The sequence below is a fragment of the Camelus ferus genome, chromosome 17 (genome assembly GCF_009834535.1).
Source record: "Camelus ferus isolate YT-003-E chromosome 17, BCGSAC_Cfer_1.0, whole genome shotgun sequence".
Classification (NCBI taxonomy): domain Eukaryota; kingdom Metazoa; phylum Chordata; class Mammalia; order Artiodactyla; family Camelidae; genus Camelus; species Camelus ferus.
Genome location: NC_045712.1, coordinates 20,536,140 through 20,563,358, shown reverse-complemented (window position 1 = coordinate 20,563,358; position 27,219 = coordinate 20,536,140). Strand labels below are relative to the sequence as shown.

At 38.3% G+C, this 27,219-nt stretch overlaps 1 protein-coding gene across 1 annotated transcript in view; it reads right to left on the bottom strand.

The window, feature by feature from the left end:
* ERC2 (ELKS/RAB6-interacting/CAST family member 2) overlaps positions 1 to 27,219 on the bottom strand; it is an 875,889-nt gene that overhangs the window by 615,213 nt on the left and 233,457 nt on the right. The window contains exon 5 of the mRNA XM_032458251.1: positions 9,945 to 10,019. Coding sequence (XP_032314142.1) covers positions 9,945 to 10,019 — 75 coding nt within the window. The remainder of the gene's footprint in view (positions 1 to 9,944; positions 10,020 to 27,219) is intronic.

Below are 27,219 nucleotides of genomic sequence, written 5' to 3'. Positions count from 1 at the left end.
CTGCCCTCCATTCATTTTGCAGTTCTCCAAATGGAGACAGTCTGCTTCATGATAACACTTTATGAGGTGTTTGTTTGTATCACCTGAATTGTCTTCTCTGATCATTTTTTAAACACCTTTAATAAACTGGAAAGGTTCCCTCCACATAGCATTCCCTTGAATAGGAGAGAGAATGCCACATCCTGAGACCCTGCTGTCCCCAGGACAACCTTAGGACAAACTGGCTTCAGAGAAAATGTGCCACCTAGAAGCTGGGCTATTTTGGTCCTTTCTTCCACATAGTACTTTTAGTCTTTAAAGATCACAGAGCAAGGTCAAAAGAAAATAGTGAAGAGGTTGGGAAGAGAGGAAAGGGAGGAAGAAATTTCAGAAACTGCTTCCAGATGAGAGGGTAGCCCCTTGGTATGTGCAGCCTGCCCTCCCAAAGGCTGGATCCATGACGTCTTTCACAAACATCTGAGAACAAAGAGGGCTTGAATTCCCAGAAATTCAGTGAAATATTACTTTGCAAAATTGTGAATACATTTCAGGGAATAATAAAAAAAAAAAGGACATTTGACACTTCTTATTCTCTTTGAATAAAAAAGCTTAAGCTTAAGGCTCTTTGGGAAAAGATCAGTAAAGAAGCTCTCCTTACTGGTCTTTTAGCAACCTGGTCTAGCTCTTCCCATTCCTTTTACCACCCTCCAATGCTCCCAACAGCCCTGGTTTGGGGCCTCATTCTTAGGATCTCCAAATACATCGCAAATCCTTCTATGTTCAACAAGTTTATCTTACGGAAAAAGCAACAGGCGGCAGAGGAATTCAGGCCACCCCAAGTCACCAGCGTGGCCTGAGGGATGTGGAAACTGGACCATGCCTTAGGGATGAGGCATGTGACAGCTGGTACACTGTCATTACTGAAACTTGAAGGGGGAAGTTCACTTGAGGCCTGTGGTTGACTTCTCAACCCTGCTGGCGGGGGGCGCACGCCAATAGGAAATTGCAATCCCTACATAAACAATAAGCTGGGAACCTGAGTACCAACAAGGGAGAGGGCAAGGGCTGCTGGCCTGGGCAGGGCTGGCCAAGATGGAGCAAACAAAGCAAAGATTTAAATTTTGCAAGAATGTCATGTCAATTCAGACTCCCCCAGCAGGCCCTTTGAGAGTCAAGATTGCCAGTCACCAAGCCTCCAGACTTGGTAGAATTTTTAAAGCAGGACATTTTGTTCAATTCCTTCATGAATCAAATGAGAATAGTGAGTGCTACAGGGATAACTGACTTGCCAAGGGCCCAACAGCCAGGAAGCTAAGTCCCCTAGGTCATTTATTATGCCACAGGCCTACTGGGAGTTGCTATTTTCACCACTCCCACTCGTTTCTCATTTCAAAGATGCTTTTAAAGTCTTTCCACATGCAAATTATGTGTGTATTCAGAGCTAAGACTCTGCCTGAGGTAAGCTTGTTATATTCTCTCTCTTCGGTGGTCCTTGCTCAAAGGTACAACCTCTTTTTTACAGGTAAAATTCAATTTCCAGACTGAAAGGGAAAGGATGGAGAAACAGAGAATTCCTTGAGCATCTACTGTATGCCAGAGTTTTCCCATGCCTTAATCCATTTTAATTTCCACCACAATCTTACAGGGCTGGTATCATGGTCCCATTTCACAGAAGGGAAAGCTATTCTTCAGAGTAGCAGTAAGCAGCAGAGCCAGATTCTCAATTTCCATAAACAATACAATCTTTTCCCCTTTGGAGCCTTTTCAGTTTAGCAAAAGAAACTGGAATAGAAGAAATTGTGAATGCTTATTAAGCTTTTTGATAGGTGATTTTTTCTTTCAGAAAACGTATTATTGTTTTTCCTAAATAATAATTCCTGATTATTCCTAAAACATGAATGCACATTATTGAAAACATAAAAATTTAGGGGGAAAAAGAAGAAAAAATCCTTTATAATCTCTCCTTCCAGAGTTAGTGTCAAAATCTGGGTACATTTTTTCCCCAAGCTTTTTATTCTATACTGATAAATACAAATTCTTTATGTATCAACAATATTAAGACTCTGCTATAACCCTTGTCTTATTTCAGCCAATGTTACTGTTTTATTTATTGGGGGATAAGTTGTATGTAATTGTGATTTTAATTTGCATTACCCTAATGACAAATCATGTTGAACATCTTTTCATGTCCTTATTGGCCATCTGTATGTTTTCACTGGAGAAATGTCCATTCAAATTATTTGCCCAATTTTTAATAGGGTTATCTTTTTATCACTGAGTTTTTCTTCCTTTATTTTTAAATGAACTTTTTAATTACAGTAAACTATACATAAGAAAGTAGCCAAATCATAGGTTTTCAGCATGATGAATTATGATAAAGAAAATACACTTGGGTACATAAAAATTATATCATGAAATATATACTTGTACTCCAGAAGCTTCCTTCATGCCTCTTCCCAACCTAGGGTGTCCAGAATATTATTGAGAAGAAATGATAGTAAGAGGCATTCTTGTCTTGTTCCTGATACCACAAAGAAAACTTTCAACATGTTACCATTAAATATATTTGCTGTAGTTTTCTTGTAGCTACCTCTCATTGGATTAAGAAAATTCTCTCCTTCGAAGAGTTTGCTAAAAGCTTCCTTTTTTTTTTAGCATGAATGGATGTTGCATTTACCAAATACTTTCTCTGCATTCATTGAAATTATATTAATTTTTCTCCTTTATTCTATGTTGTAAATAACATTGATTGATATTCAAATATTAGTCCAACCTTGCTTTCCTGGAATCAGCACAACTTGGTCATTGTCACTGGATTAAGTTTACTAGTATATTTTGCATTGACATTTATGAGAGAGACTGCTTATAATTTCCCTTTCTTGTAATGGCTTTGTCGGGTATTGGTATCACGGTTATACCAGCTGCACAAAATGAGATGAGACATGTTCCCTCTTTTTCTATTCTTTGGTATAGTTTCTGTATGATTAATATAGTTGTTTCTTCAAATGTCTAGTAAAATTCATTGAAGAAGCCATCTGGGCCTGCAAGGGTTCTGAGGGTTTTTTGTTTGTTTGTTTTTCTTGGTTTGGTTTTTAGATTTTTTTTTTTTTAGTGGTGAGATTTTGAGTCATAGAAACATTTTGTATAATATAAAGGACTACTCAGATACTCTGTTTCTTCTCACATAGTTTTGATAAGTTGTGTTTTTAAAAAAGTGTCTAAAATTGCAACTGTACTATCATGAGGGTGTTAATAAAGTCTCTTCATATTTTTAACATCAATAAGATTGATAGTGATGTCCCCTTTCAATCCTGACATTGTTTATTTGTGCTGTCTATTTTTCTCAATGATTCTAACCAGGATTTATCATTTTTGTTTATCTCTTTAAAGAATCAGGGTTTAGCTTTGGTGTTCCCCTCTGGTACATGTTTAGTTTCTATTTCATTAATTTCAGCTTTTTTCTCTACTACTTATTTTCTCCCACTTTCCAATGGTTTCATCTGATCTTCTATTTAAACTTAGTCTTCTCTCAGCCAAACTGAATGACCTGCTTTTCGCCAGACACTTCTCATACTTTCCAACCTCCTTGCCTCCGTTCCCACTATTTATAAATCATCCCTGTCCCCACTATCAAAATTATGCCATTTTTCCCAGGACCTCTTCAAGTGCTACCTCCTCCCAGAAGCATTCTCTGCCCCTGTTTTATTTGATATCCTCTGAGTCTCTGCAGCCCATTTTGCATTCTTAGGTCACTATTTAGATCCTAGCTTATATACTTCCTTCCATTAGCCCTTAAAGACTGAGGGCTCACTTTTTCTCAAAGACCCACCACAGTGCTGTGCACAAAATAGCTGCTTGGTAAACACTGGTATTTGTAATTCAACTTCAGGAGTTATATTCACACAAACTAAACCTGCTTATAGCAGGAATTATTGACTAGCAACTCAAACATTTAGAGTCAAATGCATATAAAAAGGAGTTTGGGCAAAAAAAAGAAAGAAAAAGTCTCACTTAAAAAAAAAAAATCTTCCTTGCTTCTAAATGACAACCATATATCATCCAGAACTTAACATTTAACTTGACATTTTGCTTTTTCTGGCTATCACTTAAAACCCACATTTTCCCCCTTATTTAAGGGACCTAGTTAAATGGGATAAGGTTTTTTTTTTTAAAGTTGAAAGATGAGAAGATGAAATTTCTCACGAAAAAAATAAGCTAAAGGATAATTTCTGGTATCGTAAATGGATAGTGCACATCAAAAACAGGGCTTTGCAAGTCTAAATGAGTTACGCTCCACACTGTTATAAAGTCTTCAGGGCAGGCCTTAAAACTCAGGGGCAAGGAAATGGCATATATGTTGGCTGTAGGGTACATATTTGGAGGCTTATCTGGAGGACTGATAACGTACATGTAAAAAGGATGAATTGTGCCTTATAGCACAAAGTACAATATCATACCTTTCCAAAAAATATCATAGACCTCTCTAGCTCTCATTAGTTGCCTCAACCTGTTCTATGATGCAAAACTCAGTGCAAATTTCCAAAGTAGATGTAGAAAGAAAAACCAGTTGAACTTACGGACTGTCTTTAGTAAAAGCAGACTGGAGGAGTAGAGAGTATAAGAACTACAGAGAAGAAACCTGTGTTCAAATCTCAGCTGCCAACCTACTAGCTATAGGACCTTGGGCTGGTTGCTTATCTTCTCTAAATCAAGGCTTTCTCGTCTGTGAAATGGGGCTAATTATGCCTACTCATGGGTTATTATATGTCAGGTGCTTTGTACTCAGGTCCCCATGTGTGCTCACTGGTGTTCAGGCTATAGTTGTCACTGGTGATACAGGTGTAGTTTTGTTGTTATTGCTGTTATTCTTTTTAATAGCCACAAAAGATGTCATGGCATATTTTTAAGGCCTAAAAGCCATCATAATGGCTGATAGAAAAACTAGGCTTGACAAAAATTTTCTATGAACACATCATCTTGAAACAAGAAACAATTCTGAGTGCAGTGTTTAAACTCAAATAAGTAACAGTTCAAACGATGGATGAAATAAACCTAGGTAGGCCCTAAAGCCAAAAAAAAAAAAACATTTCAGCCAATTCTAGGTATTCCTGATTAGATCCCAGGCCTCAAATTAAAATCATACTGGGAAGTGGGATGCATTCAATGGCCTAAGTTTGGATTTGAAATCTTTCCATTCCTAGCTATGTAATGTTGGGAAAAGCTGCCAAGTAGTCTTTGCCTTCTCCATATTCCAGTGTATCCTTCCCATGCCTGGTGAAACTGAATTGGCTGAATCTGACCAAATAACAAGTTATCTTTTAAGGAAAAATTAACTCAACTATAGGTCAGTTAACCCCATGCAGAAGAATAGAAGACATCCGCCAGAACACAAAGACAAGGCTTGGTTTTGGCTTTAATGACAAAAGATCAACCTCACCACTGGAGTTTAGCACCTGAATGCGAATTCATATTCTTTCAACAATAGCACATCCACAAAACAGCAATTTAGTCATGCTCAATCTTGAACTGCTTACTACTCAGTTTCCATAGAAAAGCTTGGTGGAGACAAATGTTATACAAGAAGAATCACTCTTCTTGTGACATACAAGTGCCCTGGCTGGTCGTGTGACTAGAAACTCAACTATTTATAATCCTCACTTCAGTTGCCACAGAAATATTGGCACATATTCACATTATGGCCCTACCTTCTTAATCCACTTTAGTTAACAAGTTCACCAGATCAAGTATGCTTTCTGTGACTTTTACTAAAACCCTTGTATCACTCATCTATATCCCAAATTCTGATGAATTTAGTGTTAGCATAATGTTTATCTTGATGAGTGAGTGTCATTTAACTCATTAAGCAAATGAGAATTAGGGGATTTCATGCTTTTTCTTTCAGCCTAAATTAAATTTGGGGGTGTTAAATTTGGAGTGAAGTTTTATGCTCCATCTCAGTAATTATCATTATTCTAGGGTTGGTTTGTTGGGGGGGGAGTGCATTTTTTTTTTTCAAAACACAACTTTCTGCCTGTCCCTTCCATCTGCGATTATTGGCACTGCTTGCTGTAGCCATTTTGCTCAGACAGGCAAAAAGGGGCTGTCTGAATACAGAACTCATGTGAAGAAAGCCAAAACAAGAGATGGAATGAGAGAAAATGGGATCTGTTAACATCTGAGTCCCAGGACCAAGCTGTGCCTGAAGCAATACCCTGTTTTTTTCCAGTTAAGTGAGCCAATACATTTCCTTTAGGCTTCAGTCATTTTGAAGTAGATTTTCATTCACTAAGAAGTTTAAACAAAAAAAATTTTGAGATTATTTGACAAGTACTGTCATTACTGTAATTCATTTTCTTAAAAAAACAAACTAGGTACAGCTTTATGAATGAACCCAAGAAAGTGAAACTTTTGAACATCATGTTTACATTAGGTCAAATTTATAACAAAAGTAGGTTAAAAACACATTCTTTTAAAGGAACTAACATTAAAGAAAGAAAAAAGGGAAAAAGCCTTTTAACAACCATTTTTATTGACAGTTCTCTATAAGAGCAGAAAAGAGAAGATTAGTAAAGAAAAGGAGAAGCATTGCAACATCTACAAGAAAAGTAATTTTTCTGAAAAACACACACAATGTTCTAAGTGCAAACCTGGAACATACCTGCCAGACCAAATCAGGATTAAAATTAAAACTTGGAGCTTCCTGCAAGAAGATAAATCACAAATAACTTCATTCACTTTGCTTCCTTTTATTTTCATTCAGGTGACTTTAGCCCCCCGGCTCAACTGGCTGGCAATAGTTATGATGGCTTCAAGAGAGCTGTCCCAGCTTTTGTGAATGCAGTTGGCCCTCCCCAATGGTCATCCCACTGAGACACATTTTTCACAACTCTAAAAGCCCAGAGGGATTAAAAAAAAGAAGAATAAAATAATGCCATTTGCAGCAACATGGATGGACCTGGAGATCATCATTCTAAGTGAAGTAAGCCAGAAAGAGAAAGAACGATACCATATGATATTATTCATAAGCAGAATCTTTTAAAAAAAAAAAAGGCGACACAAATTAACTTATCTACAAAACAGAAACAGACTCACAGACATAGTAAACAAACTTACGGTTACCAAGGGGGAAAAGGGATGGGAAGGGATAAATTGGGAGTTCAAGATTTCCAAATACTAACTACTATATGTAAAATAGATAAACAACAAGTTTCTTCTGTATAGCACAAGGAACTATGTTCAGTATCTTGTAGTAACCTATAATGAAAAAGAATATGAAAAAGAACATATGTATGTATATGTATGACTGAAACATTGTGCTGTATACCAGAAAATGACACACTGTGCACTGACTATATTTCAATAAAAAATAAAAACAAGGACAAAAAGAGATTTTTAAAAAGTTTAAAAAATAAAATAAAAGCCCAGAGGGGTGCAAATAAATCTACTAGAACTACCAGACTGTGGTTCTACAAGTTCCTTAAATGAGCAAGATTTCACAGATTTTCACAACAAACACCTTTCTTAAGTAGATGCAAAGTATATTTTTGGAGAAGATGGGTAGCAAGAATCTGACCCTCAATTTCTCTAAGAAGCAAGGGAAAAGGTATGGGTAACTTCTAAACCCTTAATTCATGTCATCTGTCTGAAACTACAGGTCCAGTTTACTCTAGGAGAGCCCCTTTAAACTTTAGGTGTGCCAAGGCATTAGATGACACTGATATTTACCCAAAGGTGTAACACAATTGTGTCTCAAGTTCCACCCACAAGGTTTAAGGGTCAGTTCTATTTGGTAATCAACCCCAAGGCTTGCAAAATATGGCTTTCCAACATTCCCTCCAATTTCATAGACATGAAACGTACAAAATTAGAAGAGATCACAGCTTCTGTCACAACCTACACACATGACTGAGAAGATGACCAGGTACCTTCATAACTCAATTTATGCAGGTTGAATATAGATGATACTGGGACCCATACTTCTCCACTGACAAAACAGAAGACAGTGCTTTGTAAATTAACAAGCACCCAAAAGACAACAGAAAACCTCCAGAGTCAGTTCCCTGACAAGTGTATTGATCATCATTTGTCCTAAAAATGTGTTCTTCTACAAATCAGCGTCATTGGCACCCATTAAAAAGAAACTCCAGACTCAATTTACCGATAATATATGGATGTGAATTTGCCCTAAAAATTATGTTGTTATGCCTTCTCTTATAAATGGCCTAAATGAGTGTTTATTTACTATTTTTTGTTTTCTAATAAAAACATGATATTAGGAAGAGAGATCCATACACAAAATTTATAAAAGTCACTAAAAAGTACTAACTGTCTTTGCATAGAGACCTTTACCAGGAAAATACCCACTGCACTGGGTGAGATGTCATTCCTGGTTTCTCCAGATTCGGAACTCATGCTTTCTTTTTTTTTTTTTTTAAAGATAATTTGTAAATAGATTTTATATGCATCCTTTATTCTATTACTAATTGTGCTAAGAACTGGGGAGGGAGGGAGGTATGGAGGTAGGTGGATGGGGAACTGAATGACTCTTTGCAAAAAAATAAAATAAAAATTTTTGTCTTTTTTATTTTCTTTTCTAAGCTTTAGCCAAGTTTCAAGTTTGGTTCCAAAGTGAAGTGAGGATGAAATCTCAGTTATGAATCACTCCCCCACATGTGTAGAATGGTAAGTTTCTTTTCAAAATAAGTTAAAATTACACAAATTCATAATGAATTGATGAGTCAAAATTAGCAATTATTTTTTAATCATATTGGTATTTAGTCCCTTTGATAATATTTTTCAAACTAATTTGCTGCAAATGTATTATAAGTGCCCTGAGTCATGTAACCTCATTTAGGGGACATAAAGTTTTAAAGTAAATGTTCTACATTATTTCCACAAAAATCCACTTGGATGAAGACACTGTCATTGACCAGAAAAAAAAAATCCCAAGTCAGAATTGTACATGCCAAGAATTCAGTAGTTCATATTAGTTTCTTTTTCCCCAGGACTTGGGAAATTTTTGGCAGACAACTTAAAATCATGTGCTACAAAAAAGACAGAAAAATCATTATCCTATCAGCAAGCTTCAGACTTCTTTTGTAGGCTGATGGTGACTAGCGAACTCTCGAATGTTAAGCTTATAAGTAGAATAATCAGACTGCAAACATCATTGGCATAAGTTTTGTTTATTCTTAAGATAAATACTATTTGTTTCCTTCTGGCAAATACTGGAAGTAAAAAGACTTTAAATTTCTAGACACTGACAAAGCAACTGGGTTTCATTTAGATTTGTTTCTTAATCATAGTTCAATGGCTATGTCATCATTATTTACCTCATTATTCTTTAAATGCTCTAAATCCATCCAAGAGGATCTTCACTTCTTTCAAATACTGTATCTCTATTCCTCCACAGCTAAATAAAATACCTTGTGAATATTTAATAAGTAACCATGACTTCCAGACTTAGTTAGGAGAAAATACCGGAGTCATAGGAAAGTATTATTCTTTGAAAAGTAAACTTTGCTGATAGTATAATTTTAATTATTTAAAACTTCTGTTGCATTAAAACAACTTCTGTTTGCCAAATCTTAGTTTCTGAAGGTGTCTTTTCATTATAATGTGAATGTGAGGAAAAGAATTATTCTAGCCTTAGAAATTTACTTTCAAAGCACACACAAAACCTCCCTTAGGGTTGAAATCATTGGCTATGCCCTGGAAATAAATCCAGCTCCTTTCAGCCAAGGGATACTTGAGCCTTTTATTCTTTTGCCCAGATAAGGCATCCTATTTAAAGGGGCAATAAATTAAATGCACTGGAGAAGGCAAAGAAATCCAGAAGAAAAGCACCCACCAGGGTGCCTAGAGAAAAATACAAGGTTAATTTCATGTGTTTATGTTAGGCACCATCAAGTTTAGAACAAACTCCAAAGGAACAGCTGTTTTTGACAAACGTGAACAGCTCCTACCTTCATTTCAATGACAGTCTGGAGAGCCTTCGTCTTGGCTGGCTCCGGCTGAAGTTGGCTTCTTCGGTGTAATTCCTGGGGAGGAACACGATAGAAATAAGCCTGACGGTTCATCCTTCCATTATACCATGACCTTTACACAGGCATCACACAGCCCACCAGATTCAGGTTCACTGTGCACAGACACGAAAAAGCCACAGGTGCCTCTTCCCCCACCCTCTTTAGCATCCCTCCTGCCTGGAGCCCTGCGTTCCGGTGAAAAGCTCCTGGCACATGCGCTATTTCTGAAACTTCCATCAATAATTAACGTCAACTGTGACAATGCCAGCAAGTAATCATAGTCCAAATACTGTTCAACACTGGGGCTGTTGCCCAGCCATCAAATTTACTAAATTACATTACTCTGTGCTCCCAATACAAACATAGCAAGAAAACGGAGAAAAGAAAATGACTAACGTGGTTGCAAACCCGCTGCACGCATGGCATTTTGCTACTGAGGTAGGTTTGAAATGAGCAATTTAAAACATTTTCAGTACAACTGTGTCACTTTTTGGAGTGAACTGATCTGATGAAACCCTGTGAATCTCTTGTTTCCTAATTTACAGTTTCAGTCCTTGTTCAAAACCACATCTGTGTGTGATATATTTATGCACTCATGATGCCGAAAATTAAAACTGGCATTAATATCAACAGTGTTAGAGGGGAGACAAAAATGGTTAAAGCCAGATGTAGACCCAAGTACTTCTTTAGCTAAAAAGAAAACAACATAATTACAATTTTAAGCTTCAAGACTCACTTTTCACATGCTTCTTCTCAAAAAAACAAAACAAAACAAAAAAAAAAACCAATTCTGTTAAGACTCTTAAAGGTTGCCCTTGGCAGAAGAGATAAAGATAAGGTTTGTTCAGTTCATGTTTTGATTTTCTTAATAATAATTATCAATGGTTTTATGAACGTAGCCAATGACAGGAGTAAACAAAAGTGCTCATGCATGTCCATGCTGCTGAAACAATTAGTCACCTATGGATTAATTCCATTAAGATTTATTTGACTTAAAAGCCACCTATGGATAATTCCGTAAGATTTATTTGCCTTAAAAGCCACCTATGGATAATTCCATAAGATTTATTTGCTTCCAGAAAAATCACTGAAAGTCAACATGGAGGAGTTCTAGGTCCTTACATTTCATTGGACCACGGGTATTTTTAAGAAAAAGAAAGAAAAGAAAAACCTTAGGCATTAAAGAAGAGGACCAACTATCATTTCTGGCTTTTTCCAAGTAAAGACATTAAAATGAACCCTACCTCCACCACTACCATCTACTATCATCATCATTTCATAAAGATAGAACATATTAATATAAAAATTGCCAAAAGAACAAAATCAATAAAACAACCAACAAACAATAAAAGACAGTCCTTCCCTGGGTCCCAGGATGAGAAAACAGACAACTTTTCACCTATATCCTATTACATTGTCCTTATCTGCCAGCAGCCCGAGAGGACTTGGTCATGGACCATAGTGCACATGCCTAGGGACCAGCACTAGAGAATTACTGCTACAGCTCTGGACTGTAACATTTTTTCTTCTCAAAGTTGTCATTGGCACAAATCAGAAAATCTGTGCAAAACTACCTCTCAACCTTCAATTTGAGAAAAATTAGAATTGGTGCTTCCTCATTATTCAAAATGGTATCACATCAATTGGGACATTTTCTCCCTAACATATCCCTGGAAGGGATGGAGTCAAGTATTAATGAGCCTATTTTATAAATAGAGAAACAGAAAGAGATTCAGTGTCCTTTCAGAGGCCCTGGACTGCAATGACCTGACAACACAGGTCATTTTGAAGCTCTGTGCTGATGGCAGAGATTTTCTGAAGGAATATCCTTAAAAGCAACTGTCTTTTATTGAACATCTACAATGTCCCTGACACCACTTGTCTCTGTCAATCCTCAACACTACCCTGTAAAGACTGACCTGTGTGGTGAGTCCAGTGGACTCCTGGTAAACATTTAACAACTAGCACCCACCATGGCCAACCTCAAGCTACTGAAGTGGCATCACTGAATGCAGAGTTGGGCAGAGAGTTGCAACAGCACCCCATCATATGGTATTTCCACCATATGGACAAAACAGATAACATCAAGAGCATAGGTCATAAAGTAATGTAACAAAAATTAGGAAATTATCGGTTTTTCATACAGTTTCTTTAATCATGAGTTTGTATTTGTAACATCAGCTATTACAACAAGTTTCCAATATTTGGTTTTCCTAGGCCAGTGCAATCCAGTTCTAGCACACCACTGGGGGTATCATGTGAGGACTTCAACCTTAAAAAAAAAAAAGAAGCAACTTAACCCTCAACATTACTTCCAAGATTGCTGGAGTTGACCAGACCAATAAAAGTTCATAGATGAGAAAACAGAAAGTAAGTCACTTGTCAGAGCTGTTCCATAATAAGTGGTAGAAGAAACACATTTCACAGGTCACCATTTCTGATACCTTGTGGCACCAAAGGCATCATAATTTTTAAAACTAAGAATGAAATTCATAATAATTTAATACCATAGTCAATCTGGTTCCAAAATATAAATCATGATAATTTGAGGGGAGAGGTTAAGCTTATATAAAACACATAGAAATAATCAAGAAGCAACTAAGCAACACAACAAAAATAAAAACCATAGGGCAACGACGTGTGCCATTATAATTTCTGCCAAGCCTGAAAACATTTTTAAGGGCAAACATGCATTAACAAAACTAAAGTTGTAGCAACAGTTTTACAAAAATGAAAACAGAGTCCTCTTTGCTATAATTATGCAAGTTCTGTTATAATACAAACCAGCTCAAAATCCAGATTGGACCCTTACCCTCTGTCACTCCTTAAATAATAAATAAATAAAAGAATATCCAATTACCCAAGAATTGTAATTTTCCTATCCTACTACGTTATATTTCAATCAATGTTGACTTCATAGTTTCTGAGGTTCACCTTAATTCCTAAGGTATCAGGTAAGTGAAGATTATAAGCCATATGCAGACTTCACAGATTGTCTGAAAGTACCATTCCAGATACTTTATCCATCTCTTGAGATTCAGGATCTTTAAACTGCTCACTCTGTCTGTGGCAGAAAGGACCAGTTGCCCAATGAAGATCTGTGCTCCTCTTCAGTACTGCAAAGCTATTGCTCAGAAGTACCACCAACACCACCCTTGTATCCAGATGGGGCCATGTGACTTATTTCTGGCCAGTGGAATATGGGTAAAAATGAGGAACTCAACTCCATAAAAAGTCTCCTACCCTGTCCTCAACTCTCTTTTCCTGTCTGCTGACTATAAGTAAAGGACTCCAAGACCCAAGAAGATGGCATAACCTAGAGATAAAAGGAGAATGGGTTTTTGAAATGCCATGTAAAAAGGCTGCTGAACACCCACATTGGATGGTGGTACACAAGAAAATAAACTTCTAATAAGTTAGCCTCTGTGCTTTCAGGCTTTATCTGGGGAGAACCCAGCTGTCTTTGCTTTAACTACTGCAATGGTTGGAAGGAAAAATAATATCTAATTAGTCCTGTATTGTTTGCTGCTTTTGAATTACAAAACTAATTTTAACATGTGAGTGTTATCAAACAGACAGCAAGATGAGTTGGTTGCTGGGTGTTCCAACTATCCCTAACCATCTGAAAGATGCACCCATTATGCATTGATCTCAACTAAAGAATTTCCCCAGGAGTATCTGATATACGGATGAGGAAGCACAAGATTTAACTTACTCTGGAAGTTTTTAAATGACAGTATTAAATCATCAAGTGCAATGGTTCTAGTGCTTTTCTGGGTCACTGATCTCTGTAAGAATCAGATGGAAAATGTGGATTCTCTCCAGAAATAGACAAAAAAGCAAACATAAACAAAATGGTATACCATTTTGGCTGGTTCACAGGGCCTGGCCCAGCATCCAAGAAGTTCATTTTTGAACCAGACTACAAGCTAAAAAACACTTATTGAGATGAAAGAGCACCATATGGGAAGTGTGGAGTCAGGACCCTATAGTTCAGCCTGAGACCTTGGGCATGCCCCTTCCCATCTCTCATCTATAAAATAAGAACCTTTACGAGTGGGTTTCTAATGGCCCTTCCAGGTCTGAGGACATCCATTTCTAATAGCCAGATGATTCTGAAAAGTTCATCTCTGGCTGGTATTTCTAATTACACCCATTCTCAATTTTTAAAACAGAATAAAATTAAAAGAAGAAAAGTAGATAGCACAATGACACTGATACTGAGGTTATGTATTTCTCTGTAATTTCCCGACTAGGTTGGCCTTAGCTGGTTTAAAATCGCCAGTTCCTCCAGGTGATCAACATGGAAATTTACCAATAATCCATAATTCTGAGCATGAAATCTCAAGTGGTTCATCGGGATGACATTTCTTGGCAGTTAATGAGAATCTAAAGTCTACTGAGTTAATCTGGATGGACATTAGCATCCAAGATGAGCCTGACAGAATAATGTCTGCACATACCATATACTTTCTTCAGTAGACAAAAAAAAAAAAAAATCAAAACTTAACTTTCTATCCAAAAGTAACTTCTTATTTTTACCTGACTTTTCTGCCTTACCGTTCTGGTAATCTCCTGCTGTGTAACAAAATCTCCCCAAATTTAGTGGTGTTAAACAATTTTATTATGCTCATGAATTCTAGGTCAGTAATTCACAAAGGATAAAGTAAAGAAGGCTTGTTTCTAAGGCATGATATCGGGGGCTGGAACAGCTGGAGCTGGTGGATCTACTTCTAAGATGGCTTCTTCACTCAAATGTCTGGTGCCTTGGCTGGAAAAATGACTTGAAGGCTGAGTTTAGCCGGAATTGTCCATTTGAGCAACTATATATGGCCTCTCCATGTGGCCTGGGCTTTCTCACAGCATGGCAGTCTCAGGGTACTCCAACCTGAGGTGTAAAAATTCCAAGAGCAAGTGTTCCAGCAGATAAGCCAGAGACTGCATGACCTTTTATTACCTAACCTCAGAAGTCCCATAGCATCACTTCTGTAATGCTCTGTTGGTTCAAGCAGTCACAAGCCTGCTCAGATTCCACGGAAGAGTGTCAAAGATTTTGAAGCCATATTTTTTAATTGTCACTTTTAAGGAACAAAACCAACTGGAGAAACTTACAGAAAAGCAACGCTATAATTTCAAAATCAACTCACATCAGTCTTAAAATTTATATATCAAATAATAATTTGAAGCAAGGGATATAGGAAATACAGCAGTGAACCAGTCTTCACAGGTTTTTTATTTCAAATTCCAATAGGAGAGAGGCATGACAATTTCAAAAGGAGACCAAACAAGTTTGCTGTAAATGCTGTAAAGGAAAATAAGTCATGAAGGTGAAACAGGACATTCAGGGGATGGGGAATCAGTAGCCATTTCAAATGGGTGTTTAGGGAAAGCTTCAGGGAAAGGTGACAATGGAACAAAGATCTAAAGGATGTAAGGGAATTGGTTGTGCAGATATTCCAGGCAGTGGGAATACCAAACGTTTAAGTACCTGGCTAGAGCTACATAAGAGATGAGGAATGTATTAGGTCAGAGGAGCCCAGGGGTGGGGGGTGGGGGGAAGATGGATATATATCTGGAGTCCATTGTGTGGGATACTGGTTTTAGTCTAAGAAAAACAGGAAGCCATTGGAAGGTTCTGAGCAAAGACAAGCCATGATATAGATACGACACATTTTCTTAAAGGAATATTTCAGCTGTTAGACTGCAGTATGGGATTTGGGATTGAAGAGGGAGATTAAGACAAGAACCAGAGGGACTAGAAAGAAGCAACTGGAATAACCCCAGCAAGAGATGATAAAACACTGGACCAGGCTGTCAGATTAAAGGCAATGGGAAGGAATTGAGTTTGGATTTTTTAAAAGTGAGGCTCACCTGACTTCTCGATAGATTGCCTGAGACTAGAAAAAGAGACACATGAAGGATGGCTTCAAGGCTTTTAGTCTGAAAAACAGAAAGAATGGAGGTGGAATACCAAGATAGGGAAGACTGGGGAGGAGTGGGAGTTAACGGGAACTGAGTTTGGTTTTGCATGTATTAAGTTCGTGATGCTATTAGACATGCAAGTGGAGATGTTGAGTAGGTGGCTGAATAGATGAGTTTGATTTGAAGGGAGAAGTAAAAGTTACAATTACAAATTTGAGATCAGTGAATAGACAGCACTTAAAGCAATGAATCTAGATAAAATCAACTAAGCATAAAGAGGAGAAGAGACATCAGAAGATTGAGACCAGGGGCAACCAACATTAAGGGGTCTGAGAAATGAAAAGGAAGCAGCAAAGAAGTCTGAGAAAAATTAGCCAGAGAGGTAGGAAGAGATCCAGGAGTGTAGCATCCGGAAATTCAAGTGAAGAAAATGAGTCCAGGATGCAGGAATGACCACCTTATCAAGTGCTGCTGAGCAGTTAATAGGATGAAGCCAGATGACTGACCACAGGACTTAGCAACATGCAGGTCATTCATAACCTTGACTAGATCAGTTTTAGTGAACAGTGTGAGTGAAAGTTTGACTGGAATATGCTGTGGGAGAATGGAAGGAGAAAAGAGCCTCAGGCTACCATATTTGCACAGGGTACATTTTACTGATCATTTCTTTTATCAAAACTCTGTTTTAGATGTGTATATCCGTGTTCATAGCAGCATTATCAGAATAGTCAGAAAGTGGAAACAACTGAAATTTCCATCAACAGATGGATGAATAACCAAATGTGGTATATACATACAATGCAGTATTACTCAGCCTTAAAAGGAAGGAAATTATAACACCTGCTACAACATAAAAGAAATTTGAGGACATTATGCTAAGTGAAATAATGCAGTCATAAAAAGACAAATACTGTACAATCTCCCCTATGTGAGGCATCTAGAGTAGTCAAACTCAACTAGAAACAGAAAGTAGAGTGATTATTGCCAGGGACCGAGGATAGTGAAAATGGGGAATTGTTGTTTAATGGGTACAGAGTTTCAATTTTGCAAAATGAAAAAGTTCTAGAGATTGGTTATACAGCAGTGAAACTATACTTAACACTATTGAACTATACACTTAAGAATCATTAAGGTGTCAAATTTTATGTTGTGTATACTTCATCGTAATTTTTAAAAATTTTAAAAACCACAAACATAACAGAAACTGTTAAAGTACCATAATCCTCTCCACCTCCTTTTCTAAAGAGAAACCATTATCTTAAAGTTGGTGTCTGTCTTTCTCATACATGTATTGTGTCTTTATTACATATGCAACTCCTCATAAATAGTATAAATCTAACAATAGAGTGCATTCGTTTTTCATTTACATACAATATGTCCACAAATTCTTTGACATTTGCTTTATAAGGTAAAGCCTAAATATCTTCCCCTTGACTGTGGATTGAACTTAGTAACTCAGTTCTAACAAAGAGTATATGATAGAAGTGGCACGTGCAACTTCTGAGGTTTGGTCATAAAAGACATTATAGTTTCCCTTCTTGCTCACATTCTTGAATCAGTTGTCCCGGGGAAGCCAGCTGCCACATCATAAGGACATTCAAGCTGTCCTAAGGAGAGGCCCATGTGACAAGGAACTGAGGCCTCCTGACAATAGCCACATGTAATAAGCTATCATAGAAATGGATTATCCAGCCCCAGGGAAGTGTTCAGATGCCTGTAGCCCTGCAACAGCTTGACTGCAACCTCATAAGGAACTCTGAGCCAGAACCACCCAGATAAGTGACTCCTGTATTCCTAGATCCACAGAATGTGTGAGATAATACATATTTGTTGTTTTAAGCCACCAAGTGTTTGAAGTAATTTGTTATGAACCCATATATTACAAATATGTCAAAGAAAGGTCACTACCTGACCCACCAAAGTAGTCTACATCCTCCACCCTCATTAACACTCCCATAGCACTGTGTGTACCTTCCCTTCATAGCACTGGATATGACTACAATTTTATACTAACTTATAAAATTAACAGATTCATGTTTGTGTTCAACACTGAGTGGTAAGCTCCACGAACACAGGGACTCTGTGTATCCATTATACTCCAAGTAACTAACATGGTACCTGCCTGCCAAGAGTACATGCTCAGTTAAAATTGACATTCAACAAAACAGTACAAATGACATTATATTTATAAGCCTGGTGGTTCTACAATACTTTTTGACCAAGAGGAGTCTGATGTGAAGGATGATAGTAGCTAATAGTTACTTTTACACTGCTATGTGCTAAGCACTATTCTAAACACTTGATAAATGTTAACTTGTTTAGTCTGCACAATAACCTCCTTAGGTAGGTACTATTATTATTACTATTTTTCACTCCAAGAAATGGAAGCATAGAGAAGTTAGTAACTTGCCCAAACTACTGAATTGCTCTGCTGGGATTTATCTCAGGAGGTCTAGTTCCAGGGTCTCTGTTTCTAACCACCATGTTCTACTGCCCGTGTTTCACCACTTGGTTTTGACTTGATATTTGAGGTTGACACCTACATCTCCATTGGCTTCTTTCACTGTAGTCACTTCCCTAATCCTCCTTTGATTCAGTATTCCATTTCTCACTCTTCTCTGGAGTACTTGAAATTTAACATAAATTTAGCTTAGTAACAGTTATCTGGTACTGATATCCACATTACATATTAAAACAAATGGCAAACATAGTTAGACACACAGAAGTGGAGAAAAAAAATTACTTTCAAGTATTAACATCCTTCTCAATGTTTGACAGATAAAGCACTAAAAAAAATTATCCAAAAGATTTAAATGTTATAATTAGTAAAACTGCATTAATAGAAAATTACACTGAACTTTGGACCCTACAGACCCCCATTTCAAGACTCCATTTAAACAGATTGATCACATACCATACCACTAAGAAAAACCTCAAATGGATTCCAAAAGGCAGAGTGATATAGGACACATTCTTCACTCAAACATAATAGAACAAACTGATAACAAAAGTTAAAAATAAACCTCACTATTTGGAAAGTAAAACTTACAGAGTGTTAAAATTCATGCTCTAAGTTAAAAAGATCCTATCCGCTGACCTACTAAGTGTGTAATCTTAGGTAAATTCCTGAATTTTTTCTAATCCTCACCATGGTGAAATTGAGATGAAATAAGGCATGTATAGTACTTCTCTGGGCTGGCACTCAGTACACTCTCAATCACTGAGACTTATCCTTATTTTTGTTGTTGCTCCTGAATGGTTATTAGTATTCCTGAAAGTATATTACAGAATGCAGCCTGGCAGAATGCCTTCCCTGACCACTTGTTCTGTGATCTTATACTAGCTATCACTGCCATTGGATCTGCCTGAATAATTCAAGAAATACTGAAGGACCACTCTGAGCCAAGTAAAACACACACAGAATGCCTGCCTTACAGCATAGTGCAGGCGTTCTCAATGGAGGTGATATCGTACCTAGAGGCTTCAGGGCACAGCAAGTTACCAAGTGTTGTTGCAGTGAAGAGAGTGATGAATAAGGTGTTGGGAGATGTGGCCCAAGAGGTAAGGGCTGGGGAGAGGACAGATTCTACAAGGCCATGTAGGACCTCATAAGCCCTCTTGGTCTTATATAAAAGACTTAGAATTTCAGAGAGATGGAGAAAAAGTTTATGTGGAAATATATACACATTATACAAACTTACTGTTAAAATATTTTTCTAGTTTTCGCAAAAAAAACGGATATTTGGGAACCGAAGGCCATACCATCTGAATCTCTGCACATACACAATTCCCCTACTTTGTTTTAATACATAACTTACTATTTTTGCTAAATCTGCATTAAAGATTGTTTAACAGATTTATCTTAGTCCTTTGGATGCTATGGTTTTGAGAATCATAGAAATTAATAGCAGAGATGCCACCTTCCAAATATTTGGCCAGTGGTGTTAGCAATGTCATAGGACAAATAATAAAGTTTAGTTATTTAGTTTAATAATTATTGTGTGCCTAGCCCATGCTAAACAATGTGGAGATATTAAAGATAAATGTAACAGGAAGGGGGGGCAAGAATAGGGGTAGGGGATTAAGAGGTACAAACTACTATGTATAATAAAGAAGCTACAAGGATATATCATGCAGCACAGATTCCAATATTTTATAATAATTATAAATGTAGTATAACCTTGAAAAATTGTGAATCGCTATTTGTACACCTGAAACTTATATATTATAAATCAACTATACCTCAATAAAAATGTTAATAAAAACATAAAACTTTAAAAAATGTAATTAAAAGGAAACATAATTTTAAAAAGATATGTAACAAAGTGAATATGTTACCTGTCAACTCTCAATGAATTTGACAGTCTAGCAGAAGGAGTATGTAACTGGAATACCAGACCACAATAATAGCAGCTGCCACTTACAGAATCCTTACCATCTGCCAAGCTCCATGCTTCCCATCTATCCCCTGGTTAAATCTGCACAACATTCGTACAGGTAGCAGTTACCACCCCCACGAGAAAGCTGCAGACACTCAGAGTCAGAGGGTTAAATAATATGCCCAAGATCACAGTCAGTAAGACTTGAGAGTGTGACCAAGGCGTCTGACACCTAAATTCACACCTTACTTACTAACACTTCTTTATATTGCTATTTGTGTTCCCTTCATGCTTCACAAACATCTAGGATTTTAATAGGTAACTAAATCTGTCTTCTTGTTTGTTCCTCAGTTCCCTGTTAGGACCCCACCAGTTTTGAACAATATGCTGTGGGAGAGAATGAGAGGCAAGTATCCAAGCCTAATGAGGGAAGGACTGTGGAAAACTGCATGGACAAGTACAGGTGGGTAGCTAATCTTAACCATTTGGGGACTCCTTTGGTAGATTTCTCTGTTGGACTCTGTTTCTGAGCTGAAATACTTCTCCTTAAACCTTATATACAGTGGCCTTTGTTCTCCTCATTTGAAAACATGAAGAAAATAGGATCCATCTCTCACATAGTGATAGCTTCCTGGTCTAAGGTCTTTCTTACTAAGCAGTCATTATTCTATTCATTATGTCTTATATGGCACAATGTTGGGTGCTCTCAGCAGCCTCCTGGTCATTTACCTCCACCCATACACCTGATCTCATATGATCCTGGAAGCTAAGCAAGCTTGGGCCTGATTAGTACTTAGATGGGAAAGCACCTGAGAAAAATGGATGCTGTAGGTTTTTATTGTGAAGCCAAGAAACACTGAGGATTATTTCCAGGCCTTAAAACCTAGTTAAGCTCACTCAGCTGGATTTCAAAACTGCACTGGACTAGTGGCTCCGTTTTATCTCCCATTTCTCCCTTGTTTAAACTGGAATGTCTGTAACTGTTATCCTATGCCTGGCCCATCATTGTCTATTGGGAACAGATAAGTTCCTTCTTTAGTTTCATAGGTCCACTGACAGGAATTGTGCCTCATGCATTGTACATAATAGATTATACCAAGAGCCTCATCCATACATAATTTTAGATGACTTAGACAATGGGGATTTTGAACTGCTGAGATTTAGATGAGATTTGGGAGCTTTGAGTTGATGCTGTAATGCGATAAGACCTTTAGAGAACATGGGTTGGGGCAGATGTATTTTTTTATTTGGGAGGGACGTCAATCTGCCAGGGGCAGAGGGCAGGTTGTGGTCAGCAGAGTCATGCTCCCTACCAAAGATGTTCACTTAAAGCCTGATATATTATATGGCATGACATAAGGGACTTTGCAGATACAATTAAGGCTATAGATATTAAGATAGGTAGATCATCCTGGATAATCGAGGTGTGTCCAATCTAATCATATGAGCTCTTTCAAAGCTCATAACTTACTCTGACTGAAGACAGAAGAGAGTACTGTAGCAGATAGGGAAGTCTGAGAGATCCTAAGCATGAGAAAGATTCTATGTGCCATTGCTGGTTCTGAGATGTAGGGGCCATGTGCAAGGATATGAGAAGGTCTCTAGGAAATAAGGGTGGTCCCCAGTTGATAGCCAATAAGGAGTGGGGACCTCAACTCTACAGACACAAGGAACTAGATTTGGCCAACAATCTAAATGAGCTTTGAAGCAGATTGATCTCAAGAATCTCTAGAAAAGAGCACAGTCCTAACAACACTGGTTTTGGCCTTATGAGTCAAAGCAAAGGATCCAGTTGAGCCATGATATACCAGAACTGCTGATCTGTGAGCTAATAAATTTCTGCTTGCTAAATGTGTGGTAATTCGCTATGGCAGCAACAGAAAACTAATAAAAGGTGGTTAATCTTTCACTAATCTTTGGAATGCCCTATTAGGCAGTTCTTTCTACAATGCGGTGGCATACATGGCTCTGAAGCTTCTATATGCAGATGTATGCTCTATTCATTCAAGGACAAAAGAACAAATCAGGTTCCTCTTCCATGATAACAGGTTCTTATTCCATGATGACAGCTTCCCAGTCCAAAGTCTTTCTTACTAAAGAGTCCTATTCTACCCACTGTTTCTTATATGATATGTATCAGGTGCTCTCAGCTGTACCTGGGTCACTTATCTTAGTCCATTTCTATATCTGGTCAGATTCCTAAGAGACATAGTCTGATACAGGGGCTTCTGTAAGTGATTTCTTAAGAGAGAGCTCATAGGGGAACCCATATGGGAGGGAAACCATATGAAGAAGAGAAGAAAGTTAAGCAAGGATGCTGTTATATAGAAAATCTTGCCTGATCCAGGCCAAGATGGTGGAGTAGGAAGACCCTGAACTCATCTCCTCCTATGGGCACATGAAAGTTACAACTACTTGCAGAGCAACTATCCATGAGAATAATCTTAAGACCAGCAGGAAAGATCTTCCACAACTAAAGATATATATAAAGAAAGAACCACAATGAAATGAGTGGGAGGGGCAGAGCCACAGTATAGTCAGGACCCATTACCCAAGGTAAGCAACCCACAAACAGGAGGAATATCATAATGGTAGAGCTCCTCCCCAAGGAGGGAGAGGTCCAAGCTCCATGTTGGGCTCCTCAGTGTGGGGGTCCTACACTGGGAAGGCAAACCTGCAGGATTTCTGGCTTTGTAAACCAGGGAAACTTAACACTCCAGGGAGATGAAGGGCTACATGAAAGTAGACTCTACTCTCAGAGGGCGCATGCAAAATCTTACACACTCTAAGTCCTAACACAGAAGCAATAATTTGAAAGGAGTCTGGGTCAGACCCACTTACTGATCTTGGAGAGTCTCCCAGAGAGGCAGGAGGAAACTGGGACCCCACACCCCAGCCATCTCCCTCCAGGGACAGAGATGCTGGTAGCAGTCATTTTGGGGGATCTCACTCTACTGCAATGACACCAGTGCCACAAGGGCCAATTTGGAACCCTCCCTCTAGCCTATTATCACTGGGGTCTTACCCAGCCATCAGTGGGCTGGCACCAGGCCTATGACCCACCGGCTGTGCTCCCAGCCACACCAGAACCTTGCCCCATCAACTAGCGGGCCAGCAGCAGTACCAGCTCCCCGATGTTGCATACCTAGCCATGTAGAGACACAGTCAACCCACCAGCAGTCTGGCATGAGCACCAGACCCCACAGGCCACACACCTAGTGGCTCAGAAAGGCTACCTTGCCCACCAGCAGACCCACAGCTACTGCACAAGGCAAGACCTTGTAGCCCCCTGGGCCAGAGGCCAGCACCCCCTAACATCACTCCCACAGTAGTTGGATCTCCCACAACAGAAGGGCATAAGCAACCCGCATAGGGGACACCCCTAGAGCATACAACTCTGATGATCAGAGGGGAGAATGCTGCTAGATCTCATAGAATGTCTCCTACACAAATGCCACTTCTCCAAGACCAAGAAATGTAATGAACCTACATCATACATAGAAATAAACACAGAGAATTAGGCAAGTTGAGGAGACAGAGAAATATGTTCTAAATGAAAGATCAAGACAAAAGCAGGAAAAGAAAGAAACAAAGTGGAAATAAGCAATCTACCCAATAAAGAGTTCAAAGTAATAATCGTAAAGATATGGGAGAAGAATGGGTGAACACAGTGAGAATTTCATCAGAATTAAAAAATAAACAGAAGAACCAAATAGAGCTGAAAAATATAATAACTGAAGTAAAAAATGAACTAGAAGAAATAAACAGCAGACTAGATAATACAGAGGAATAGATCAGCAATCTGCAAGACAAAGTAGTGGAAATCACCCAAGCTGAACAAAAAAACAAAATAAAAGAAATGAGTACAAATTAAGAGACCTCTCAGACAACATCAAGCATACTAACATTAACATTATATGGCCCAGAAGGATAAAAGAAAAAGGAAGGGGCAGAGAAATTATTTGAAGAAATAACAGCTGAAAACTTCCCCAACCTGGGAAAGGAGAAACATCCAAGTCCAGGAAGCACAGAGAGTCCCGAACAAGATGAGCCCAAAGTGGTCCGCATCAAGACACACTGTAATTAAAATGGTAAAAATCTGATAAGGGCTTAATATCCAAAATATACAAAGAACTCACACAATTAAACATCAAAAAAAAACCTGATTTAAAAATAAACCAGAGGACCTGAAAATACATTTTTCCAAAGAAGACATGCAGATGGCCAACAGACACATGCAAAGACACTTAACATCACTAATCATCAGAGAAATGTAAATTAAAACCACAAAGATATATCACCTCACACCTGTCAGAGGGTTATCATCAAAAAGACAACATATAACAAGTGCTGGTGAGGATGTGAAGAAAAGGGAACCCTTGTGCACTGTTAGTGGAACTGTAAGTTGATTTGGCTACTATGGAAAACAGCCCTCAAAAAATTAAAAATAGAACTGCCATATGAACCAGCAATTTCATTTTTGGGTTTTACCCCTCTAAAAAGCAAAAACACTAATTCAAAAAGATACATGCACCCTCAATGTTCACTGCAACATTATTTACAATAACAGATATAGGGAAGTAACTTGTATCCCATCAATGATGACTGGATAAAGAAAATGTAGTATAAATATTTCATGAAATGTTAGCCAAAAAAGAAAGAAAGAAAGAAATCTTGCCATCTGCAACAACACAGATAGATCTAGAAGGTATTCTGCTACGTGAAATAAGTCAGAGAAAGACAAATGTCATACGATCTCACTTATATGCAAATCTAAAAGCCAAAACAAACAAAACAAAATGAAAAAAGACTCAGATACAGAGAACAAACAAGTGGTTGCCAGAGAGGAGGGAAGAAGGGTAGGGAATGAAATAGGTGAAGAGAATTAATAGATACAAACCTCCAATTATAAAACAAATAAGCCACAGAGGTGTAGTATATAGCAAAAGGAATATGGCCGATAATACTGTAATAACTTTGTATGGGGACAAATAGTTTTTAGACTTATTGTGGTGATCACATAATGTGTGCAAAGGTCAAACTACTAGGTAGTACACCTGAAACAAACATAATATTGTATGTCAACTATACTTCATTTAAAAAATAAAAAGAAAGAAAATCTGAGCCTGCACAATCTCCAGGGAGTAAACTGTGCTCCAGAATCTGTTCCACTTGAGGCCAAGGGGCTGGGCTTCTCTAACCCTGCTCTAGTCAGTCACTGCCTGGAGGCTTATGGACAGGCGGAAGTTTGGAAACTCTAGTCACCTGAAGATACACCTCTAAGAAAGATCAGGTATAGAGGAGGTCAATATAATACATGCTATTTTTGAGGGGTAAATTCCTATAAAGCTAATGATACTTCATGCCAAACTTTGGGGCATTTATTCTGCAAGAATGCACCACCCTCCCTATTCTCTAGAAGAAAACATACATTCTCTTTGAGATCTCATGGGATGCTCAGTCTGGAATGGCTTGGCACGTGACCTCATGCTTGTAGCGCACATTAACAAGTCTCTCTGAGCATCACAGCAATAGTGAATGTCCATAAAACTAATTGAAAATGTCTGAGTTGGTCTGAAGTATGGTCAGTTCCATTAGGCCAGGGCTCCAGTTCCAACCTGACATAAATCTGTGAACTTACTGGGCTCCACCAAAGCACAGAAGGAAGACATCTTTCTTTCTCAATTTCCCTCCCGTGACGTCGTCTGGGGTTGAGTCACCACTGCTGCGGGATTGCTGGCAATGAGTCTTAGCAGCAGCACCCACAGCCCCTGGAAGATGGGTACATCTGCCAAGTAAATGGGATGCCAGGGGGTCTGAACCAGGCAAAATTAGTATCTGCTACAGTTTATGATTCAGAGGTTGTGCACAGAATGCCAACTTTGGTCTGAATCAACATGGAGTGAGTAAGGTTGGATTCCATTTCTTTTATTCTAGATAATTGGCTTTAAAACTTTCATTTTAACAGTATAAGTCTGTTTTGTCCCCAAACAAAATTCTGTATCACACACACAAACACACACACACATACACGATAAAATTATTCGAGCATTTACAATGTTTCAGACAGTGTGAAAGTACCTTTAGACAGGGAGGAAGTAAAGCAGATTGGTCCGTGCCCTTATGAGACTTACCATTTGGTAGGAGAGGCAGAAGAAACATGTAAAGAAACAAAAACTGCTAATGTACACAGAAGGTAAGTGCTGTAATAAATAATAGCAATAAATGGATGCTGAGATGGAGAAAATGGGGACAGGAACTGTTATGATCCAGATCAATGCTGAACAAGTGGTCAAATTTCTAATTCTCTAGCTCTGAACTGTAGTATCAATTAAGGTATTTTATTTTTCCCTGTTATTATCCCCCTTTAATCTAGTAGTCACAGAAGGCCTCCTAGAGGGGGTGACACTCAAGCAAATACCTGAAGGACCTTAAGGATGAGCAGGAGCCAGCCATGCAAACACCTGTGGGGAGAGCAGTCCAGGTACAGAACAAAGAAGTAGAAAAAAAGTGGCTCTGTTATGACTGATCGGGTGGGAGGAGAGGAAAGGCCTAGAGAGCCCACTCACTCCAGGGATCCCTGAAGCACCTCTGTCAACTCCAGGGCTCCTTAGAATGCCATTTGAGAACTATCATTCCAGGTCTCATACTTCTAGTCACAGATTCTAAAACTGGATTGAGGAAAGTCACTGCCTTTCTGTCCAGTTGCTCTCAGGGACCACCCAACCATCATTCTATATTCCTGGACCTTTATACACTTTTCCTCATGTCCCTTTCTCACTCAAGGACTTGGAGAAGGCGTGGGAGAGGGAGGGCCTGGCTGCCTCACAGCTCCAACCAGAGTGCCCATTTTAGAGATGCCAGCAGGGGATGACATATGAATCAACAGTGTGTTCTCTGAACACACCCACGGT